At 51.6% G+C, this 16936-nt stretch overlaps 1 protein-coding gene across 1 annotated transcript; it reads left to right on the top strand.

Annotated features, from left to right (window-relative positions):
- The first annotated feature begins 68 nt into the window (after positions 1-68).
- COG7 (component of oligomeric golgi complex 7) lies at positions 69-15261 on the top strand. Its single transcript, XM_074552646.1, has 17 exons — positions 69-366; positions 997-1145; positions 1624-1740; positions 1890-2058; positions 3021-3103; positions 3852-3974; positions 5292-5490; positions 7478-7605; positions 7958-8112; positions 9284-9400; positions 9909-9974; positions 10640-10826; positions 11795-11935; positions 12805-12888; positions 13208-13322; positions 14378-14521; positions 14695-15261. Exons 1-17 carry the CDS (start codon positions 201-203, stop codon positions 14859-14861), a joined length of 2310 nt encoding a protein of 769 aa, XP_074408747.1. The 5' UTR covers positions 69-200; the 3' UTR covers positions 14862-15261.
- Positions 15262-16936: the final 1675 nt, after the last annotated feature.

Here is a 16936-nt window from a genome sequence, read left to right as displayed (position 1 = left end):
CGCCCCGGGACCGCCCTGAACACCTCCCCGGGCCCGCCCCGGCCCGCCCCGTTCTCAGCCCCGGGACCGCCCCGGCCCGCCCCGTTCTCAGCCCCGGCCCGCCCCGCGTTTCCGGGTGCGCGGCGGGGCCGGGCCGCAGCCGCCGGGGCCGTCCCCCCGCTGTCCCCCCGGCTGTCCCCGCTGTGCCCCGGTGCCCCGCGATGGACTTCTCGCGGTTCCTGTCGGACGAGTTCGAGGTGAAGGGCTGGGTGAACGCGGCGTTCCGCGCCGTGCAGCAGGAGGCCCCGGGCAAGGTGGACGCGCACGCCGCCACGCTGGTGATGAAGCTGCAGCTCTTCATCCAGGAGGTCAACAACGCCGTGGAAGGTGCGGGCACGGCTCGGGCCGGGCTCGGCGGGCCCGGTTCGCCTCCTGCGCGTCCCCACCCCGGCATCCGCCCGGGGCACACGGGCAGAGCTGTGCCGGCCGCCCCAGGCCGCGGGGGCGAGCCCGGCCTGGCCGGACCGGGGATCCTCGCACCCACCTCGGGTCTCGCAGCTGCTCTCCGGCACACCTGCGTTAAATGCTGGGAGGCGGCAGCTGCTGCCAGCGCTGCGTTAGGTGGGATAACAGATGGGATAACAGCGTAAATGTCTTCTCCTAAAGGGCTGCCCAGCCCTGGCTGCTCACGGCAGTGTTGGAGTCCCTGGAAGGTTAAAAAGCCGTGTGCATGTGGCACTTGGGGACATGAGTTAGCGGTGGCCTTGCAGGGAGAACGGGATTGGACTATTGGGAACAGTCGGACTTGGTGGTCTCAGAGGGCTTTTTAAAACCTAAATGATCCCATGATAAAATACATATTTAGAGATACAGCTGGAGATTTGTTGTTTGATGCTTTGCTCTGTTTTTTAGCATTGAGGTTTTTCAAGTGCTAAAGATTAGATAAGGTTATTGAAAGCTTACCCGTTCCTGCGTGGGCTGCCACCCCTCCTCACTGGCTGCCCTGTGTTCCTGCAGAAACAAGCCATCAGGCTCTCCAGAACATGCCCAGAGTCCTCCGGGAAGTGGAAGTCCTGAAACAGGAGGCAACGTTCCTGAAGGAGCAGATGATCCTCGTTAAAGAGGATATAAAGAAGTTTGAAGAAGACACAGCTCAGTCCATGCAGGTCAGTTCTTAGCGTTTATCTGCAGCTTGTGAAATTCTGAAAGTTACAGAGCTGTTCATGTGAAATAACCTTGTGAACTTAAGATAGGAAAAGCACTTTTAACATCAGTAGTGGAAAAGTGGGTGTGACACAGCTGTGCAGGCTGCATATCCTGAGGAACAGCTGTCCAGGTGTCTGTTCAGAGCTGCTGGTTCCTGGCTGGGGGCTCTGGTTTCTGCCTGGGGTGCAGAGCATTTTCAGGCCAAGTGGATGCTAAAAGAACAAGACCAATATTCAAACCAACCTGTTATTTGACTTTAAAAGATGATTTTACATCTCTAGCTCCTTCAAACCATTTTATCTTCTGCAATAATATAATCTTTTCACACCTTTTTGTTCTTAAAATTTAAGCAGAAGGTAACTCCCAAGCACCTGTGAGAGCCATTTTTTGTTTCAGGGTGTAACAAAACAAAATAACATGGTGTTGTTTTTTCCTCAGGTCCTGGTAGAGATTGACCGAGTGAAGTCCAGGATGCAACTGGCTGCCGAGTCACTTCAGGAAGCAGACAAATGGAGCACACTAAGTGCAGATATTGAGGAGACTCTTAAAACACAGGTAAACACTGAATTATTCGGTATTTGTGCCTGCAGCTTTCCAGGGAGCTGTGTTTAAAAGCCGGTTTTTGAGGCGGCTGTGAAACACGTCCCTGGTGCTGGTGCTGTCTGAGGTTGCCCTGGGTAACAGGCTGCCTTTCCTGCTTGCAGGACGTGTCCCTGATCGCAGCCAAGCTGACCAGCATGCAGAGCAGCCTGGCCATGCTGGTGGACACGCCGGATTACTCAGAGAAGTGTGTGCACCTGGAGGCGCTGAAGAACCGCCTGGAGGCCATGGCCAGCCCCCAGATTGTTGCTGCTTTCAACTCCCAGTCTGTAGGTCAGTAGCTGCTGGTGGCATTTACTGTCAGCACTGAGTTTGTGGTCTTTAAAACCTCTTTAAAGCAGTTTGGGTGGAGAGTTGGTGTCCTGAAGGCTCCTGGCACTGGTTCCTGAGCTTCTCCTGGAGGAGCAGGTGCCCTGGAATGTTTTGGCAGTGTGCTTTGATTTTCCCGTGGTTGGATGTACCTGTGGCCACTGCAGGAAACAAGAAGATTTTATGGGCCACGTGGATGTACTGCTCAAATGAGCAGAAGGGCCTTGGCTTTCTGTTATCATGGTGTTATTGGTGTAATCAGGAAGGAAGTTTGTTTGGAAGTGTTCTGACTTCCTACTGCTTTGTAAAAGCAGCTTTGCAAATTCTCCTTAGAACTTTGGTCTTTTTGGACAGTTCTTTGTGCTGTTCTTTCCCTGTGCTGCTGTCAGTGCTTCTGAACAGTAGTTGTTCTGGTTGTTGACACTCATCTCTGTGCCCCTCGAGCTCCTGCAGGGATCTGGGGCTGTGGGGTACAAACCAGGGTTTTGAGGAGCCTGTGTTTCTAAGCTGTGTGCAGGAGCAGCTGTGCCATGAGTCAGTCTGAGGCACAGGTGTCATTCTGAGGACAGGTGAAAGCAAAGCTGAGGCCTTTGTCAGGTATGCTTTAGGTTTGTATGTGCTGGCTTGTTTCTATGAGCTAATTATTTCCTTCTAGGAAATGCTCTGGCTTTAATACTGGATGTGTTAGCACTGTGTGCTGGTTAGGAAGGTAAATTCATTCATTGTGTCTGCTGTCTGATCTTGTTTGAGGGTGGGTTTCAGGCAGTTCTGCTCCTGTTTGAGAAGATAAGCAAATGAAGATGAAGTTGTCTCTTTCTGTGTAGACCATTGTGCCTGCTCCCTTGGAAGAGGAGTTCTGGCTCAGACTGATGTCTCACCCTCAGCTTTGAGGCTGATCCTGATGCCTGTTATTTTGTTTTGTTTAGATCAGGCAAAAATGTTTGTTAAAGTCTTCACTGAAATCGATCGGATGCCCCAGCTCCTGGCTTACTATTACAAGTGTCACAAGGTAAGTGTTTTGGTAGCACTTGAAGGAGGAGGAATAGCGGTGAGTTCTTGCTGGGCTCTGACTGCAGAGGGAGCTGCTGCCCCACGGATCTCAGCTGTGCTCTGCTGGGGGATGGCACCTGTTCTCTCTCTGTTTCCTTCTGTGCTTTCTCTTGCTGGCTCTGGCCAGCCTTGCTTACTCCCCGTGTTGCAGGAGCAATTCTCCACTCGGGGCCCTGTCCCTTCCTGCAGCAGACGCAGGCTGTGTGTGTTCTGCTTGATTTCTCTGTGCCTCATGGTTTTACTTTGCTTTGCTCTGGATGTGGCCGTGTCAGCAGTAACTTTATTACTGCAACTTGCCAGCTGCTGACTTCTGTAAACTCTTTTCAGGTAAGATTAAAAGTTGGAATTCCAGACAGTTCTGTAGCCATAACCTGAGCTTCAAATTTCTCACATGACTGTGACTTTTGAGGATTAAGTTCAAGGCTGGGGCTTGCCAAGTATTTCAACTATTATGTGGGGGTATCAGTTGCAATCTCATTTTATGAGTAAAATACCAATGTTAATTAAATCTTTGAATCACTAAGAAGCTGAAAGTCTTTTCCTTCTGTGGTGCTGAATTATATGTTATGCTGAAAGGGGAGAGGGGCACAAGGGGGAGCCTCATGTTTTGGCAGAGGCGCTGTGCATGGGGAGTGCTGGGTTTGCCATAGCAAAAGCAGGACCTGTGGCCTGTCAGTTTTCCTGTCAGATGTTGTGTTTCCCTTCAGGTGCAGCTGGTGGCCGTGTGGCAGGAGCTTTGCCAGAGTGACCTGAGCTTGGATCGCCAGCTGACCGAGCTGTACGACACCCTCCTGGGCACCTGGCACAGCCAGCTCCAGTGGGCAGCACAGGTGCAGTGCCAGGCTCTGCTGCTGGGGGGGGACGGGGCTGGGCACCCTCTGCATCCTCACACAGCCCTGAGGAGCTCCTGGCTGCTCACCCTGTTACACTCTGGGCCTGCCTGCTGCAGGCTGGGCTTTGCAGCCCTCTTACTGCTCCTGGTCAGCCCTTGCAGGCAGGATTGGAGCTCTGCTGTTCCACCTGCAGCAAGGTTGCCGTGTTATTGACATTACAGCTGCTCTATCACTTTCATCTGTATCTTAAGTTAAAACTAATTTGTTGGTGTTGTAAATGTGTTCTGTTGCAAGACATTTGAAATGCCTGAATTGCTTTATCACTTGGCCTGGAGGAAGCCCTCAAGGTCATGCTGGACTGATGCATGTTGCTCTGTGTAAGATATCTGGGGGCTTCTGCTGTCACCCCTTGGAGTCTGTGTGCTTGTTTTCCCTGCCAAGAATAATGTGGGATCAAAAAAAGTTTTTGTCCTTTGGTGAAATGAAGAAATAAGTTCATATTGTTGAAGAGTTTTTCATCCTTGAAGGGTAAGAGATTCTTATCTTCGTGTGACAAAGCCAGTGTCAGTGCAAGGCCTGCGCTGAAGAGGAGCTCAGTGTTTCCTTGAAATGTATTTTTTCTGCCTAATGATTCGATGTGACTTACAGGTCAGATGTCAGGTTACATTTTAGCAGATATTCTTTGAACCGGGGACTGTGAGAAATGGCACGTGGGGCACGGCTCCTGTCACTCAATCTCCTGTGTTGCTTCTGCTTTCTGAAAAACTCTGGGACCTTTCTGATGGTAAACCCAGCTTTCAAAGCAAATGGGCAAAATAGCTGATGAAAAAGTCACAGTGAAGGCTGTAAAAAGTTTTATGCTAGTGGAGTGCCTGATTCTCAGCTGATTACAGACTTTCTAGCCTTTCCACTACTGACTTCTGCCTATCTGACCAGTAATTTGGCTGATAGAGTCTTATTTCTTCATATTTTACTGATTCATGTTGTTTCCCAACACACCTGTGTAAACTTGAGTGCTCTGTGTTTCAACTGCCCTCTTCTGCCAGGTGTTTTTAGAACCACTCTAGTGCCTGTGTTCTGAATTCAGGTTTTGACCTGTGCCTGTTTTCTAGTTTCTTGGTGGCTGTACTCCATGTACGGCCCTGGACTTGCAGTCAGGCTGTCTGTGTGCAGGTCAGCGTGGCTCTTGCAGCCTGAGCTGACACCTCTGGGTTCCTCACCCCTTGTGGGCTGTTCCAGGTGTGGCAGCTGCTCTCTCTGCTGTGTGTCCTCTCAGGTGATGTGCTTTTGCCAGTAGCTGTTCTGCTGCCACAGGTTTTCAGGAACCCGCATGAAGTCGTGACCGTGCTGCTGATTCAGACCCTGGGAGCCCTGGTGCCTTCCATCCCCGTGTGTCTCAGCACTGCCATGGAGAGGACGGGCCAGGACACCAAGCTGGCCCAGCTGCTGGAGCTGCACGATGCCACCGTCCACTTTGCCAAGGGGCTGGAGGTGGCCATGCTGCCAAACCTCAGTAAGGCTCTGCCTCTGCGTTCTGCCATTCTGTGCTGGCCCTTTGTGAAGTCCCATTGTGGGATTTTGTTTAGTTTTAGGTGGAGGGGGGGGATTATCTCTTCTGAGCAGTGCCCAGTTCCACAGCACTTGCACCTTTGTGGTTGTGTGTGTGTATCTTACACCTGAGCTGTTGACACAACACTGAGTTTCCTGAAGCTGCCCTGTCCCGAGCTGGCTCTGCAGGGTAAATAGCATTTAGCACTTCTCCTTTTACAAGATTTACTGTTTCTTCTGTCTCCCAGACAAGGAAATGTCTCCAGGGAGGCAGTGAGACCCATTGTGAGAGATGACAAAGCAGAAAAGTTGAGGAGTTTCCTGGAGTTATCACATCTCACTGAACAAGAGAAAACCTGCTTGAAGGCTGCATCCATTGGATGCTTGTGTTTGTTTTTGTCGTTTTTCTGTTGCTGCTGGCTTAGGGTTTAATCAGGTGACAATGCCCAGTGTTTTTTCCCAGCAGCATCTTCAGTGTTTGTTTCCAAATCTGCCCTGTGGTTTCCCCTCCCTGGGACATTTGTCTTTTTGGTCATGATTGCTGAGTGATGCCTGCAAACCACACTGCAGTGAGGTGCTGTTTGCACAAGCTTACACCTGACTGGAGCTGTTGGCTATTTATAGACCCTTTTGAATTTGATGGGACTGCTTCAAAGGCTGGCTGTGGGAAAATCCAAAATTAAGGCTAATGGAGCATTTCTGATGCTGTGCTTCCTGTGTTTGGTTCCTCATAACATTGTCTTGAGCTGTTTAAACCCAGATTCTTTCTTGATCCTGTAAATTATGATTGCTGGGCAATGTCAGGGAGTGTGACTGTGTCTGTTGTCAGGCTGGTTGCGTACACATCAGTCATTTTCTTATTTAGTTTGTGGTTCATTATAGAAATTAGTAAAAAGGACTTGGAAAAATAATGCCAGATTGTAGAAGATGATGGAATAGGAAGACTACTGTTGAGCTGTTGTCTGAGTGTGTTTAAAAAAGCACCCAAGGCCTCTATTTCTGTCTCTTTTAGTGTGGGGTAAGATGTTTGAGAAAAGAAATATCTCAAGAATGGAAAGGCCAGGTGACTCAGCTGAGGAGACTCAAACCAGTTCCTGCGTGTGTGTGTGAGGGGAGGGCTCAGCTGTGATTCACAGGATAATTCAGTTTGGAAGGGACCTTGGGAGATGATCTGGTCCAGTCTCCTGCTCCAGGCAGGACCTGCAGTGAGGTCAGGCTGTGCTTGGGGTGCTGTTCAGTCTGGTCTCCAAAGTGTCCCAGCACAGAGCAGTGCTGGCTTTGGGCAGACTGCTCCGTTGCTTTCCTGTCCTCAGGGTGTGACAGCCTTCTCTAATAGCCAGGATTCAAAGTAAATTAGGTCTGCTGCAGGCTGGAGTCTGGCAGAGCTGTGTGAGAACAGCTGGTGTCCAGTTCTGATTTGGGCAATAATCATTCAGCCCTGCTTTGTGTTTGGGCTGGCAGCTCCCTGCTCAGGCATGGCACTGAGAGGCTGAGTCTGTGCTTCTCCTTCAGCTCTGGGTGATGAACACTGGCACAGTAGTGCTGAATGAATTGCATTAGTGTCAATTATTTCAAGAGTGAACTAGGCTTTCTGATAAATGAGGATTGCCCCTGTTTGACACTGTGGGAGTAATGTGTTTCACTTCTCAGATGGTTTCAATTCTTCTGCTGTGGGTTGGAATGTTTGATAGATTTTTGTCACCCAGGCTGTTTTGGGTCAGTGAGTGCTAATTTTCTTGAGACACTTGTTGAGGTAGAACATCTTGGTTTTAGGAAGCAGGTAGAGATAATAATCTTGTTTCTAAAAAATAAAAAACCCAATCTGTGTAGTTGAGATTGAAGCTGTTGGGCAGCATTCCAAGCCTGTGCAGGCAGCATGCTTTAGTAGCTTGAAATGAGGCTTTTAGCAACATATTCATCTCTTTGTAGACTAAACATGTGATTCTTTGTAGAGGAGCAGAACCTGGTGAAAGTGATGGAGCTCGTGGAGGTTGTGTATGCTCCCTACAAGCCCTATCAGCTCGAGTATGGAGACCTGGAAGAAGAGAATCTCCTCATCCAGATCAGTGCAGTGCCCTTGGTAATGTACCAGTCTTTGCTCAGCTGTGCTGGGAGAGGCTGAAGCTTCCCCTAAACACTGGGGTCTTTGTCACAGTTACTGCTCTCTCTGCCCCTCTCCCTTTTGGCTATATTTCCTTTCATGTGCAGAAGATTCTGCTGTTGGCAGAGCTGTTTTTCCCTGGGGGGCTCAGGGTTTGGCAGCCTGGCTGTTGTTGCAGCCCGTGGGCAGGAGGGTGGGAGCAGCAGCATGGCTCTGCCTCTGGAGTTTCACAGGAAAGGAGGGTACCAGAGAGCACTGTGTTGCACAAGGTGTGTTTCTCTTGCCTGGAAGGAGGGGCAGGCTCAGCGTTGTTGTTGCTGTTGTTATTTAGGAGCACTGGGAGGTGATTGATTGTGTGCAGGAGCTGAGCCACTCGGTCAGCAAGCTGTTCACGCTGGCGGCCGGGGCCATCGACAGCTGCGTCAAGCTCACGGATGGCCTGGGCGTGTGTGGGCTGCTCAAGGCCCTCAAGGCCCTCTTCTCCAAGTAAGCTGCCTTTAGCTACTGCTCCATTCATCCAAGGCCTTGGTAGTTTATGGAAAATGGCTGAGAGCAGAAAGTGTCTCTGACTGTGCCGTGAGTCATCAATATCCCCCTTGCCGCTTCATTCCAGCACAGGCTGTTTTCTAGAGGAAAAATGGAAGATTTTTATGGCTAAATCAAAGGCTTGCCAGCTGTTTCCGATTCTGGCTGGGGAGAGTTTTCATTTTTAATAAATACTTTTGAAGGAGAAAATGTTTCCCAAAACAAAATAAGGCAAATTAGGCTGGTGAAAGTAGATCTCAATGGGGAAATAAGTCTGGAGGTTGAACTTGATCATCTTGGAGGTCTTCTCCAACCATATTGATTCTGTGAATACACAGTTACTGGGACAAGTGACCTCACATTCAGGATCTGCCTGTAAGTCTGAGATACCCCAGAGTGAGGTTCACTCTTAGTTCTTGTCTTAAAGTATCACTTTCCTATTCCGATACTGATTTGCTCCTTATTCCTTCACGGTGCTGAAAGAGCTGCTCACAAGGTATGAATCAGGTATTGCTGCCCTTTGGGAAGGGGAAAGAGGAAAGCACAAGTCTCTGATCTCACCTTCTTTATAGGCAATTAGAGAGCAATGTACCTGCCTGCAGCTTATGGGCATTATTAAAAAGAAAATGGGGGTGGGTGGAAAACAAAATGTTCTTCTCTTTATCCGTGTTCTCATCTGGGGAGTAGCTGAGAAAACAAATTCATGAGATTGTTGTCACCATGTTCCTGGAGTAAGAGCCAAGTGATGTTGGAGTAGCAGGAGCTGCATAAAGTTTTCCTGGTCTTTCCTAGGAGATGGCCAATGTAGTGGTAGCTAAAATATCTTACTCCTTCCTTCTCATGGGCAGGGAGAGCTCCTGGTAATCCACAGGCAGCAGACTGAGGCACCCACACTGCATCTTTTGTGCCCCTTGTCTTGTGGTCTGGGCTGGAGCGGGCTGTGGCTGATCAGTCCTTCACATCCACCTGTTTGGAGTGGAGCCAGAGTCTCTTCTGCACTCCTTTTAGTGTTTCTGGTTCTTTCTGGGCCTTGCAGAGCACTGACTGAACAGATCACAGGACATGCCTTCGTGCTGCTCTCCAGCCTGTTCTCTTATGCTGGTGCTTCTCTCTGCTCCGTTTCTCACTGCAGGTACACATCTGACTTCACAAACACACTGCAGTCCATACGGAAGAAATGTAAACTGGATGATGTCCTGGCAGATTCCCCGTTCCAGGAGGACTGGACTGCCTTCCAAAACTCTGTCCGGTAAAGGCTTTGGGTTTGTTTGTCTGGCTCAGAGCTGATTTTTGTATCAAAGCTGAAAGGGAACCACTCGGGGTCAGTTTACACAAGTTCTCCGTGCAGAACACAGGGCTGAGCTCGCTGTGCTGCTGCAAGCACCAGTGTCACTCCTGGGTTTCAGGTTGCTCCTGGCACGGGGAGGGCTGTGGGGCTCCCCACCCTGCCTGGAGCGAGGCTGATCTCATGTCACTTGTAATATTAGCAGCTCTTAGGATTTTTCCCGGTGACACTGAGCTGGCCTTCCCACGATGACAAGAAGTAGCGTATGGATGAGGCCATTGGGCAAAAAAAGTCAGTGTTATCAAATGGATGCAGAGTTAACCACCAGATTGACTCTTGACTGATGTGTGGGCTGTGGTTTGGTTATGGCTTTTCATAATTACTTGACATGGGTCTGAGATGGGTTCTCTGAGGGGGTCTGGCATTATCTGCCTCAGATCTCACAGTGTGTTTTTGTCTTGTTCTTTCCCAGGATAATTTCCATTTGTGGTGAACTCCTTCATCAGTGTGGAGACTTTGAGCAGCAGCTGGCCAACAGGTGGGCGCTGGTGACTTTAATTCAGAGCTGCCAATGTAGGAACCGAATTGAAAGAAAACAAACTCCAAGGTGTTTTGGTTGCATAGACCATGGAGGGAAAGGCACCACTGATTCCCCTTCCCCATGCTTTGACATGTCAGAGAAGGGGCACAGACTGTTCTCCCAGCCGTGCTCCTGAGGCAGTCCCACGAATCCTTTTCCAGCGGGCTGCCAGATGGGGTCAGGGAGGAATTTTCCACCAGATCAAATTGGCAGGATCCTTGTGACATGGGGCGTGAATCACGTGCTGAAATGTGTGGGTGTGCCTTACCTGTTGGGTTCCCTGGAACCTGAGCAGGGTAGGCACAGGCAGCACGTGGATCTGTTGTAAGCAGTGCAGTGCCCAGGCTGTGGTTCCTTCAAGTGCTCGGTGTGACTGGAGAAGAGCCCAGCCTGCAGTGCTCAGTGGGGCCCCTCTGCCCTCCCAGGGCACAAACCCCCCTGCTCTCCCAGCATTCTGCAGCTGGTGAGCTGCACCGAGGATGAGAGGGCTGGCTGCAGGGCTCTGTCAGTGAATGCTCTCCCTTGGGGTCACTCAAGGGTGGTGCTGGTCCCCGGGCCAGCATGAGGGCAGGACTGCTGAGTCCAGAGGGTTCTGCTGGTGACTTTTGTGTACTTGTTTTCAGGATTTTGTCAACTGCTGGGAAGTATCTCTCAGACTCCTACAGCCCTTGCAGTTTTTCTGGCTTGCAGGACACCAGTTCTGCAGAAAGGAAGAGCTCCATAAAAAATCCCTGGCAGGAATACAATTATCTCTCGAAGGAGAATCCATCTGAGTATGCCAGCCTTATGGAAACACTTTACACCCTGAAGGTAGCCCTGGTGCCTGGAGATCTGCCTCTATTACAGTGTGCTCTTGGGCCCATAGTGGGTGGATGACACCTGGATTCCCCCTCCAGTCTTGTGACTTTTCATGCTGGGCTGCAGCCTTTCCTTGGGCTGTGTTCTGCAGAGACACTGATACACAGAGAGATGAAATGTCCAAACCCAGGGAGCCTGGACTCATTCCATCTCTCCCCAGATCCTGGCTCTGTTTTGTGAACAAGCCCTTATCAGCTCAGGCGAGGGAGATTTTATCACACTGAGCATTGGGAAGGTTGTGTTGGAGCCATCTCAAATTCTGGAGCCCACACACCACCTTCTGAGGCTTTCTCTGCCACTTAGGCTCTGCTGCCCTGTCCAGTCTGAAACAGAATTCTGCAGGATCATTCATGCATGGATCTGTGAGCAGGGTAGAATGGCTGTAGTTATCTTCTCATGGATCTAAGTTATGTTTGCCACCATTGGTCACGTGCAGTAGTGAATTCAAGGTTATGAGTTTTATTTCCTCAAAATGTTTTGATTTCTTCTGCACTTGGTTTCCCTGCAACTTTTGTGGTTCCACCTTCAGTGTCATGTGTCTGACTTCAAAGCTTGACTGAACTGTCCAGTTCCACAGGTCCTCTTCAGGTAGAACTTAATTCCATGCAGGGTATCAGTTGTGTCCTCTGAGTAAAAGGCAGTTTTGCCACCTTCTCTGCAAGTTCCTCAGTATCCAGCATGTGCCAGAGCCTGGGGAGGCTGGAATGTGGTGCTGATTGCTTGTCCTGCAGTTCAGGGAGCAGTGGCAGTTTCTGTCCTGAATAACTGCTTGGAACAGGTCATTCCAAAAGAAACGGGCTGTGCCATCACAGAGAAAGCTGTGCTGTGCAGGGATGGCCTGCTGAAACCCCTGTGTGCCAGCAGAGCCCCTGTGTGGCACGGCAGGCCGCTGTGCATGACAGTTTCTCTGTGTGTGGCAGGAGAAGGGCACCAGCAACCTGACGCTGCTGTCGCCGTCGCGCGCGGCGCTGGCGCGCCTGAACCAGCTGTCGCACCAGCTGGCCTTCGACTCGGTGTTCCTGCGCATCAAACAGCAGCTGCTGCTGCTGCCCAGGATGGAGGTGGGCATGGGCTGGGCCCGGCGGGGGGCTGCCTGGGGGGTCCCTTGGGTCGGGGTTTGTGGGGATCCCTTGGGTCAGTGGGGCTGGGGGGGATCCCTTGGGTCAGTGGGGTTTGTGGGGATCCCTTGGGTCAGTGTTTGTATCTGGGGGTCCCTTGGGTCGGGGTTTGTGGGGGTTCCCTTGGGTCAGTGGGGCTGGGGGGGATCCCTTGGGTCAGTGTTTGTATCTGGGGGATCCCTTGGGTCGGGGTTTGTGGGGGATCTCTTGGGCCAGTGTTGCTGGGGGGCTCCCTTGGGTCAGTGTTTGTGTCTGGGGGCTCCCTTGGGTCAGTGTTTGTGTCTGGGGGATCCCTTGGGTCAGTGTTTGTGTCTGGGGGCTCCCTTGGGTCAGTGTTTGTGTCTGGGGGCTCCCTTGGGTCAGTGTTTGTGTCTGGGGGCTCCCTTGGGTCAGTGTTTGTGTCTGGGGGCTCCCTTGGGTCAGTGTTTGTTTCTGGGGGTTCCCTTGGGTCAGTGTTGCTTAGCTGTCTCCTGCTCAGAACGGTTCTCCCCGGTGCTGCAGGCAGTGGAACATTTTCCCTTCCCTCACCACAGCCTTTGCAGCACAGGTGTTTGAAGGCTCTGCTGTTTGTTTGAGGTGTTGCTTTTCTGACCCATGTGAGCATGTTTGCCATAGGGAGCTGGGCAGAAAAAGAGTGGGTGTTTTGGGCCTGAGGGATAATGTGGTGAACAGTTTTCCCACCATCTGTGTTCTGCTTCCTAGAATGCCTTGGGTAGTCACAGTTCATGTTGCTGGATCACCCCTTTTTAAAATGCTGGCAGGCTTTGTGCTCTGGGAGGTCATTGGTTCATCCTGCCCTTTCTGCCTTACAGGGCTGGAGTTCTGGTGGCCTTGGTGAGACCCTGACAGATGACCTGCCAAACTTCAGCCTGACCCCTCTGGAATACATCAGCAATGTAAGAGAACTCAGCTGTCTTTCTGCTCTAGAAAACAAATTGCTGGGAACACTCCAGAGAGCAAAGATTTGCTTGGAGTAGCAGTTCTCTGTACAGGTCTTTCTTACCATGAGTGTTTCAGTGGCTGCTTCTCTGACCTTGTGAAAAACTGTTTCTTGTACCAAGTGTAATGATGCACGAGAGCCAATTTGTAGGTGAGTGAGTGGCTGTCAGGCTCAGCTCTCTGCTTTCAGGTGTATTTACTGCAGGTGACCTTTTCTGTGTAAAGGACTTGCCTTGCATTTGTTCAGTGACTCAGCTTTTGGTGTTTTTATTCTAGATTGGGCAATACATTATGTCTCTTCCTCTGCACCTTGAGCCATTTGTCACTCAAGAGGATTCTGCTTTGGAACTGGCACTACATGCTGGAAAGCTGCCATACCCCCCAGAGCAAGGTAGGTGAGACCAAAGGCTTGGGTGTCTGGGGAGAGCTTTCCCATCCTGGCATCACACGGGTGGGATGTGATACAGTGACAAAACCATCGGAGACCCTTTCCTGTCACACTGCTTCTTCCAAGAATCCTTTGGTAAAACCCAGGAGGAGCCTCTAAATAATGAGTAAAACTTGGTTTTGTTTCATTCAAACTGGAAGCTTTGGCTTGGTCTGTGTGAGTTTGGTGTGCATTAAAATGGAGGTTTGGGGTCTGAAGAGTTCTGTTGGGTTTTGGCTCCTGTTCCTGCTCCAGGGGACTGGCCCTGCCTGCTGTGTCACTAATCCTGCTGCAGGTACAGCAGTGGCCACCTAATGCCTTTCCCTGCAGGCTGCCAGTGTACCTGCTGTGCTGGCTTTAGTGTCTTTATGGTGGTATTATTTCCACAGACAGTGAAGGAGGTATAGAGCTTGGTATTTACAGTCTTCCTGGAACCTTCCACACTCTTTAGTTCAGGCTTTTGCCTTACTGTTATGTCACCTTGAAGCATTTCCATGTTGTAATGCCTCGATAATTTTCAAAACGCTAATGGAGCACAGACTGCCTTCAGGGCTGGAAAAAAGCTCTTGTGAATCCTTGTCACTGCCATTGTGAATCCTTGTCACTGCCATGTTTGCAAACTGCTCCTGGAAGAGGATCCTGTAGGAGTGCCAGGCAGTGCCCTGTCCCAGCTGGTCACCCATCAGCCCTTTGAAGTGACTTACCTGGAGGGTAACGCAGGGAGTGTTTTGGGTCTGGAGCTCATGCCAGTGGTGTACAGCACAGGGGGAGTACATGACTGCTTAGATTAGTCCAGAACCAGCTGATAAACTCTGACTACCTGGATGTCCTGTGGAAGGAGCAGTTCCGATGTTTTTAACCAGTTATTAGTTAGATGTTTGGATGTCATTAACCAGTTATTAGCTGTCCATATGAACCAGTTATTAATTAGCTGTTCAGCTGTTATGAACCAGTTAGGATTACATGCTGGAGCAGCCCAGGGCGGCTCAGCAGTGCTGCTAACAGGACTGTGTGTGCAGGGGAGGAGCTGCCCGAGCTGGACAACATGGCTGACTACTGGCTGGGCTCCATCGCCAGGGCCACCATGCAGACCTACTGCGAGGCCATCCTGCAGATCCCACAGCTCTCACCTCACTCCACCAAGCAGCTGGCCACGGACATTGGTGAGCTCCCGGGCACAGCTCTCGTCACCCACGGCTGCTCTGTCACCGTGCAGGGCTCCTGCCTGGGTGGGAGCTCTCCGTGACAGGGTTCCCTCTGTCACCACCAACAAGGACAGCTTTCATTTCACAGTGTCTGTTGCAAGTTAAATACCATTTTTTCCTTAATTTTGCAGATTATCTCATAAACGTGATGGATGCCCTGGGCCTGCAGCCCTCACGGGCGCTGCAGAACATTGTGACCCTGCTGAAGGCCAAGCCAGAGGAGTTTCGCCAGGCTGCCAAGAGCCTGCCCCGCCGGATGGCCGCTGGCATTGCAGCCATGAGGGGCCTGGAGGCTTAGCTGTGCCCTCCCTGCCCTGGCATTGCAGCCATGAGGGGCCTGCAGTGCCAGCTGTGCCCTCCCTGCCCCGGGATTGCAGCCATGAGGGGCCTGCAGTGCCAGCTGTGCCCTCCCTGCCCTGGCATCACTGCCATGAGGGGCCTGCAGTGCCAGCTGTGCCCTCCCTGCCCTGGCATTGCAGCTATGAGGGGCCTGCAGTGCCAGCTGTGCCCTCCTTGCCCTGGCATTGCAGCCATGAGGGGCCTGCAGTGCCAGCTGTGCCCTCCCTGCCTCTGGCCCCTGCTCAAGGACTCATCTCCTCACATTGGTTTTCATTTCTGCAAGGACAGTGAAAAGATCTCTGGGGACTAGGGGAATTTATTTCAGACTAACTTTTAATAAAGGTCTTTGTCTAGGAAAAGCTTGTTCCATTCATCCATCTTTAGAAATAAGGAAAGATGTCCTGCGGCCAGATTTCCCAAAACCTCTGCATGACCCTGGGTAGGTTGAGGAGTGCTGGAAATGTTCTGCCAGGTGCTGTAGAGTTCATGCTTTGTGGCAGCTTTTTCAGAGAATTTAATCTGCTGGATCTGAGGTGATGGCGTAGATGCAGCGCAGAGGGAGCTGCCTCTAGGCAGCAGCCACTGCTCAGGGCTGTTGTAAATACAGGGTCAGGAAGGTTCTCTTCAGCTGACAGTCGAGGCTTGATAAAGCTCAGCCCTGAGAATAAAACCAGCTTTGTAGGTTGTTCCTGGTGCAATTTCACTTTTCAACTGAAAGCCATGAAGTTTATAAGGAATTTAAGGGAAGTGGTGCTTCCTTGTAGAATTTATTACCGTTTGTTATACAGATTTTTGTGAAGCAGCTGGTCCAGCCTTGGTGTGCTCTCCTGGGAGACAGCGGGGCAGAGCACAGGGCCTGGGCTGGCAGCTGAGTCTCGAGCAGCTGCAATCCCCTTTGCTCAGCTGGGCTCGGGCTGCGCTGGGGAGAGCCGGGCTGGGACGGAGCTGGAGCCAGGCGCTGGGGACACTGCCCACTTTTATGAGATGTCAGACACGTCCAGGAGCCAGCTGTGACTGGAATGGTGAGCTGTCCCTGTCCTGCAGAGAACACTCTGTTCCCTTCACCTTGCGGCAGGGAGGGTGAAGCTCACCGGCCGTGCCTCTCCCAGCCTTCCCCTGCCCCAGTGCTGCCAGGGAGGGTTTTGGGCTGTTCCTTTGCTGCTGTTGGCCTGGGCTGGCAGCCAGCTGGGGCTGAAGTCATGAGGACACGGTGAGCAGCCTGGCACCTGCTGCCCAGCCCAGGACCTGTTGGTGACAGTGTGAGAGGTGATGCCCAGGTTCTTGCTCTCGGCATTCCCCATGTTCTAGGAAATATGTTCTGGTTTTTCACTGTTTTATCCTTTGGAGGCCTTTGCGAAGGATGGCACTGCACACAGGGAGCACTGATTCAGGAGGGGAGGATGTCAGGGCCTTGTTTCCCGCTCAGCTGTGGTATGGGATCAAGTGCCATCACTCTACAAGGCTCTCCTGTGGGAAAGGAGGCTGTGCTGTGTGTTTGTGGTGCCCAGAGATGGAAATGGTCCTTTCAGGAGACAGAAAAAGTGTAGGACAGCTTGTAAGGGCTGCATTCCTCTGCCTTTACAGATGTTTTTGCTGTCATGTGCCCTGTTGGCACTCTGGTGGGTTTAGGGGCTTGCTGGGCTCAGGCTCTGCCTGGGTGGGGTAGTTCTGTAAAGAGCAGTGTGTTTGGGGGCTGTTGGTCCTTCTTCCTTCAAATGAGAACCAGCTGGGGGAGAAAGGGCTGGGGCAGAGTGTGGACATGTGAAGGAGGTACTCCCTGAACCGGGATTCAGTGAGTTTTGAACAGCATTCTGTTGTGTGGGGCAGAGTCAGCTGTGCTGGTGGCACCTCAGCTGTCAGATCGTCCCCCAGTTCCTCTGTCCTGCTGCTGGTGCTCATCAGCCCCTGTCCCCACCATTGCCGAGGGGCTGGAGGGGCCCTGGGCACGCTGTGCCCCACAGCCTGCGGCAGAGCACCCTGTGCTGGGGCTCTTGCCGTGCAGAGGGATCCTGGAGCCCCTCTCTGCAGCTGTCC

This window comes from Zonotrichia albicollis, chromosome 16 (genome assembly GCF_047830755.1).
Source record: "Zonotrichia albicollis isolate bZonAlb1 chromosome 16, bZonAlb1.hap1, whole genome shotgun sequence".
Classification (NCBI taxonomy): Eukaryota; Metazoa; Chordata; class Aves; order Passeriformes; family Passerellidae; genus Zonotrichia; species Zonotrichia albicollis.
This window is presented reverse-complemented; position numbering and strand designations above follow the sequence as displayed.

What these genes read in the sequence shown, in the direction of transcription:
- COG7 (XM_074552646.1), top strand. Translation starts at nt 201, where the DNA reads ATGGACTTCTCGCGGTTCCTGTCGGACGAGTTCGAGGTGAAGGGCTGG. An exon ending in AGATCAGTGCAGTGCCCTTG is followed by an intron (nt 7,606 to 7,957) that starts GTAATGTACCAG and finishes GTTGTTATTTAG; the next exon opens with GAGCACTGGGAGGTGATTGA. An exon ending in TGCTGCTGCCCAGGATGGAG is followed by an intron (nt 11,936 to 12,804) that starts GTGGGCATGGGC and finishes TCTGCCTTACAG; the next exon opens with GGCTGGAGTTCTGGTGGCCT.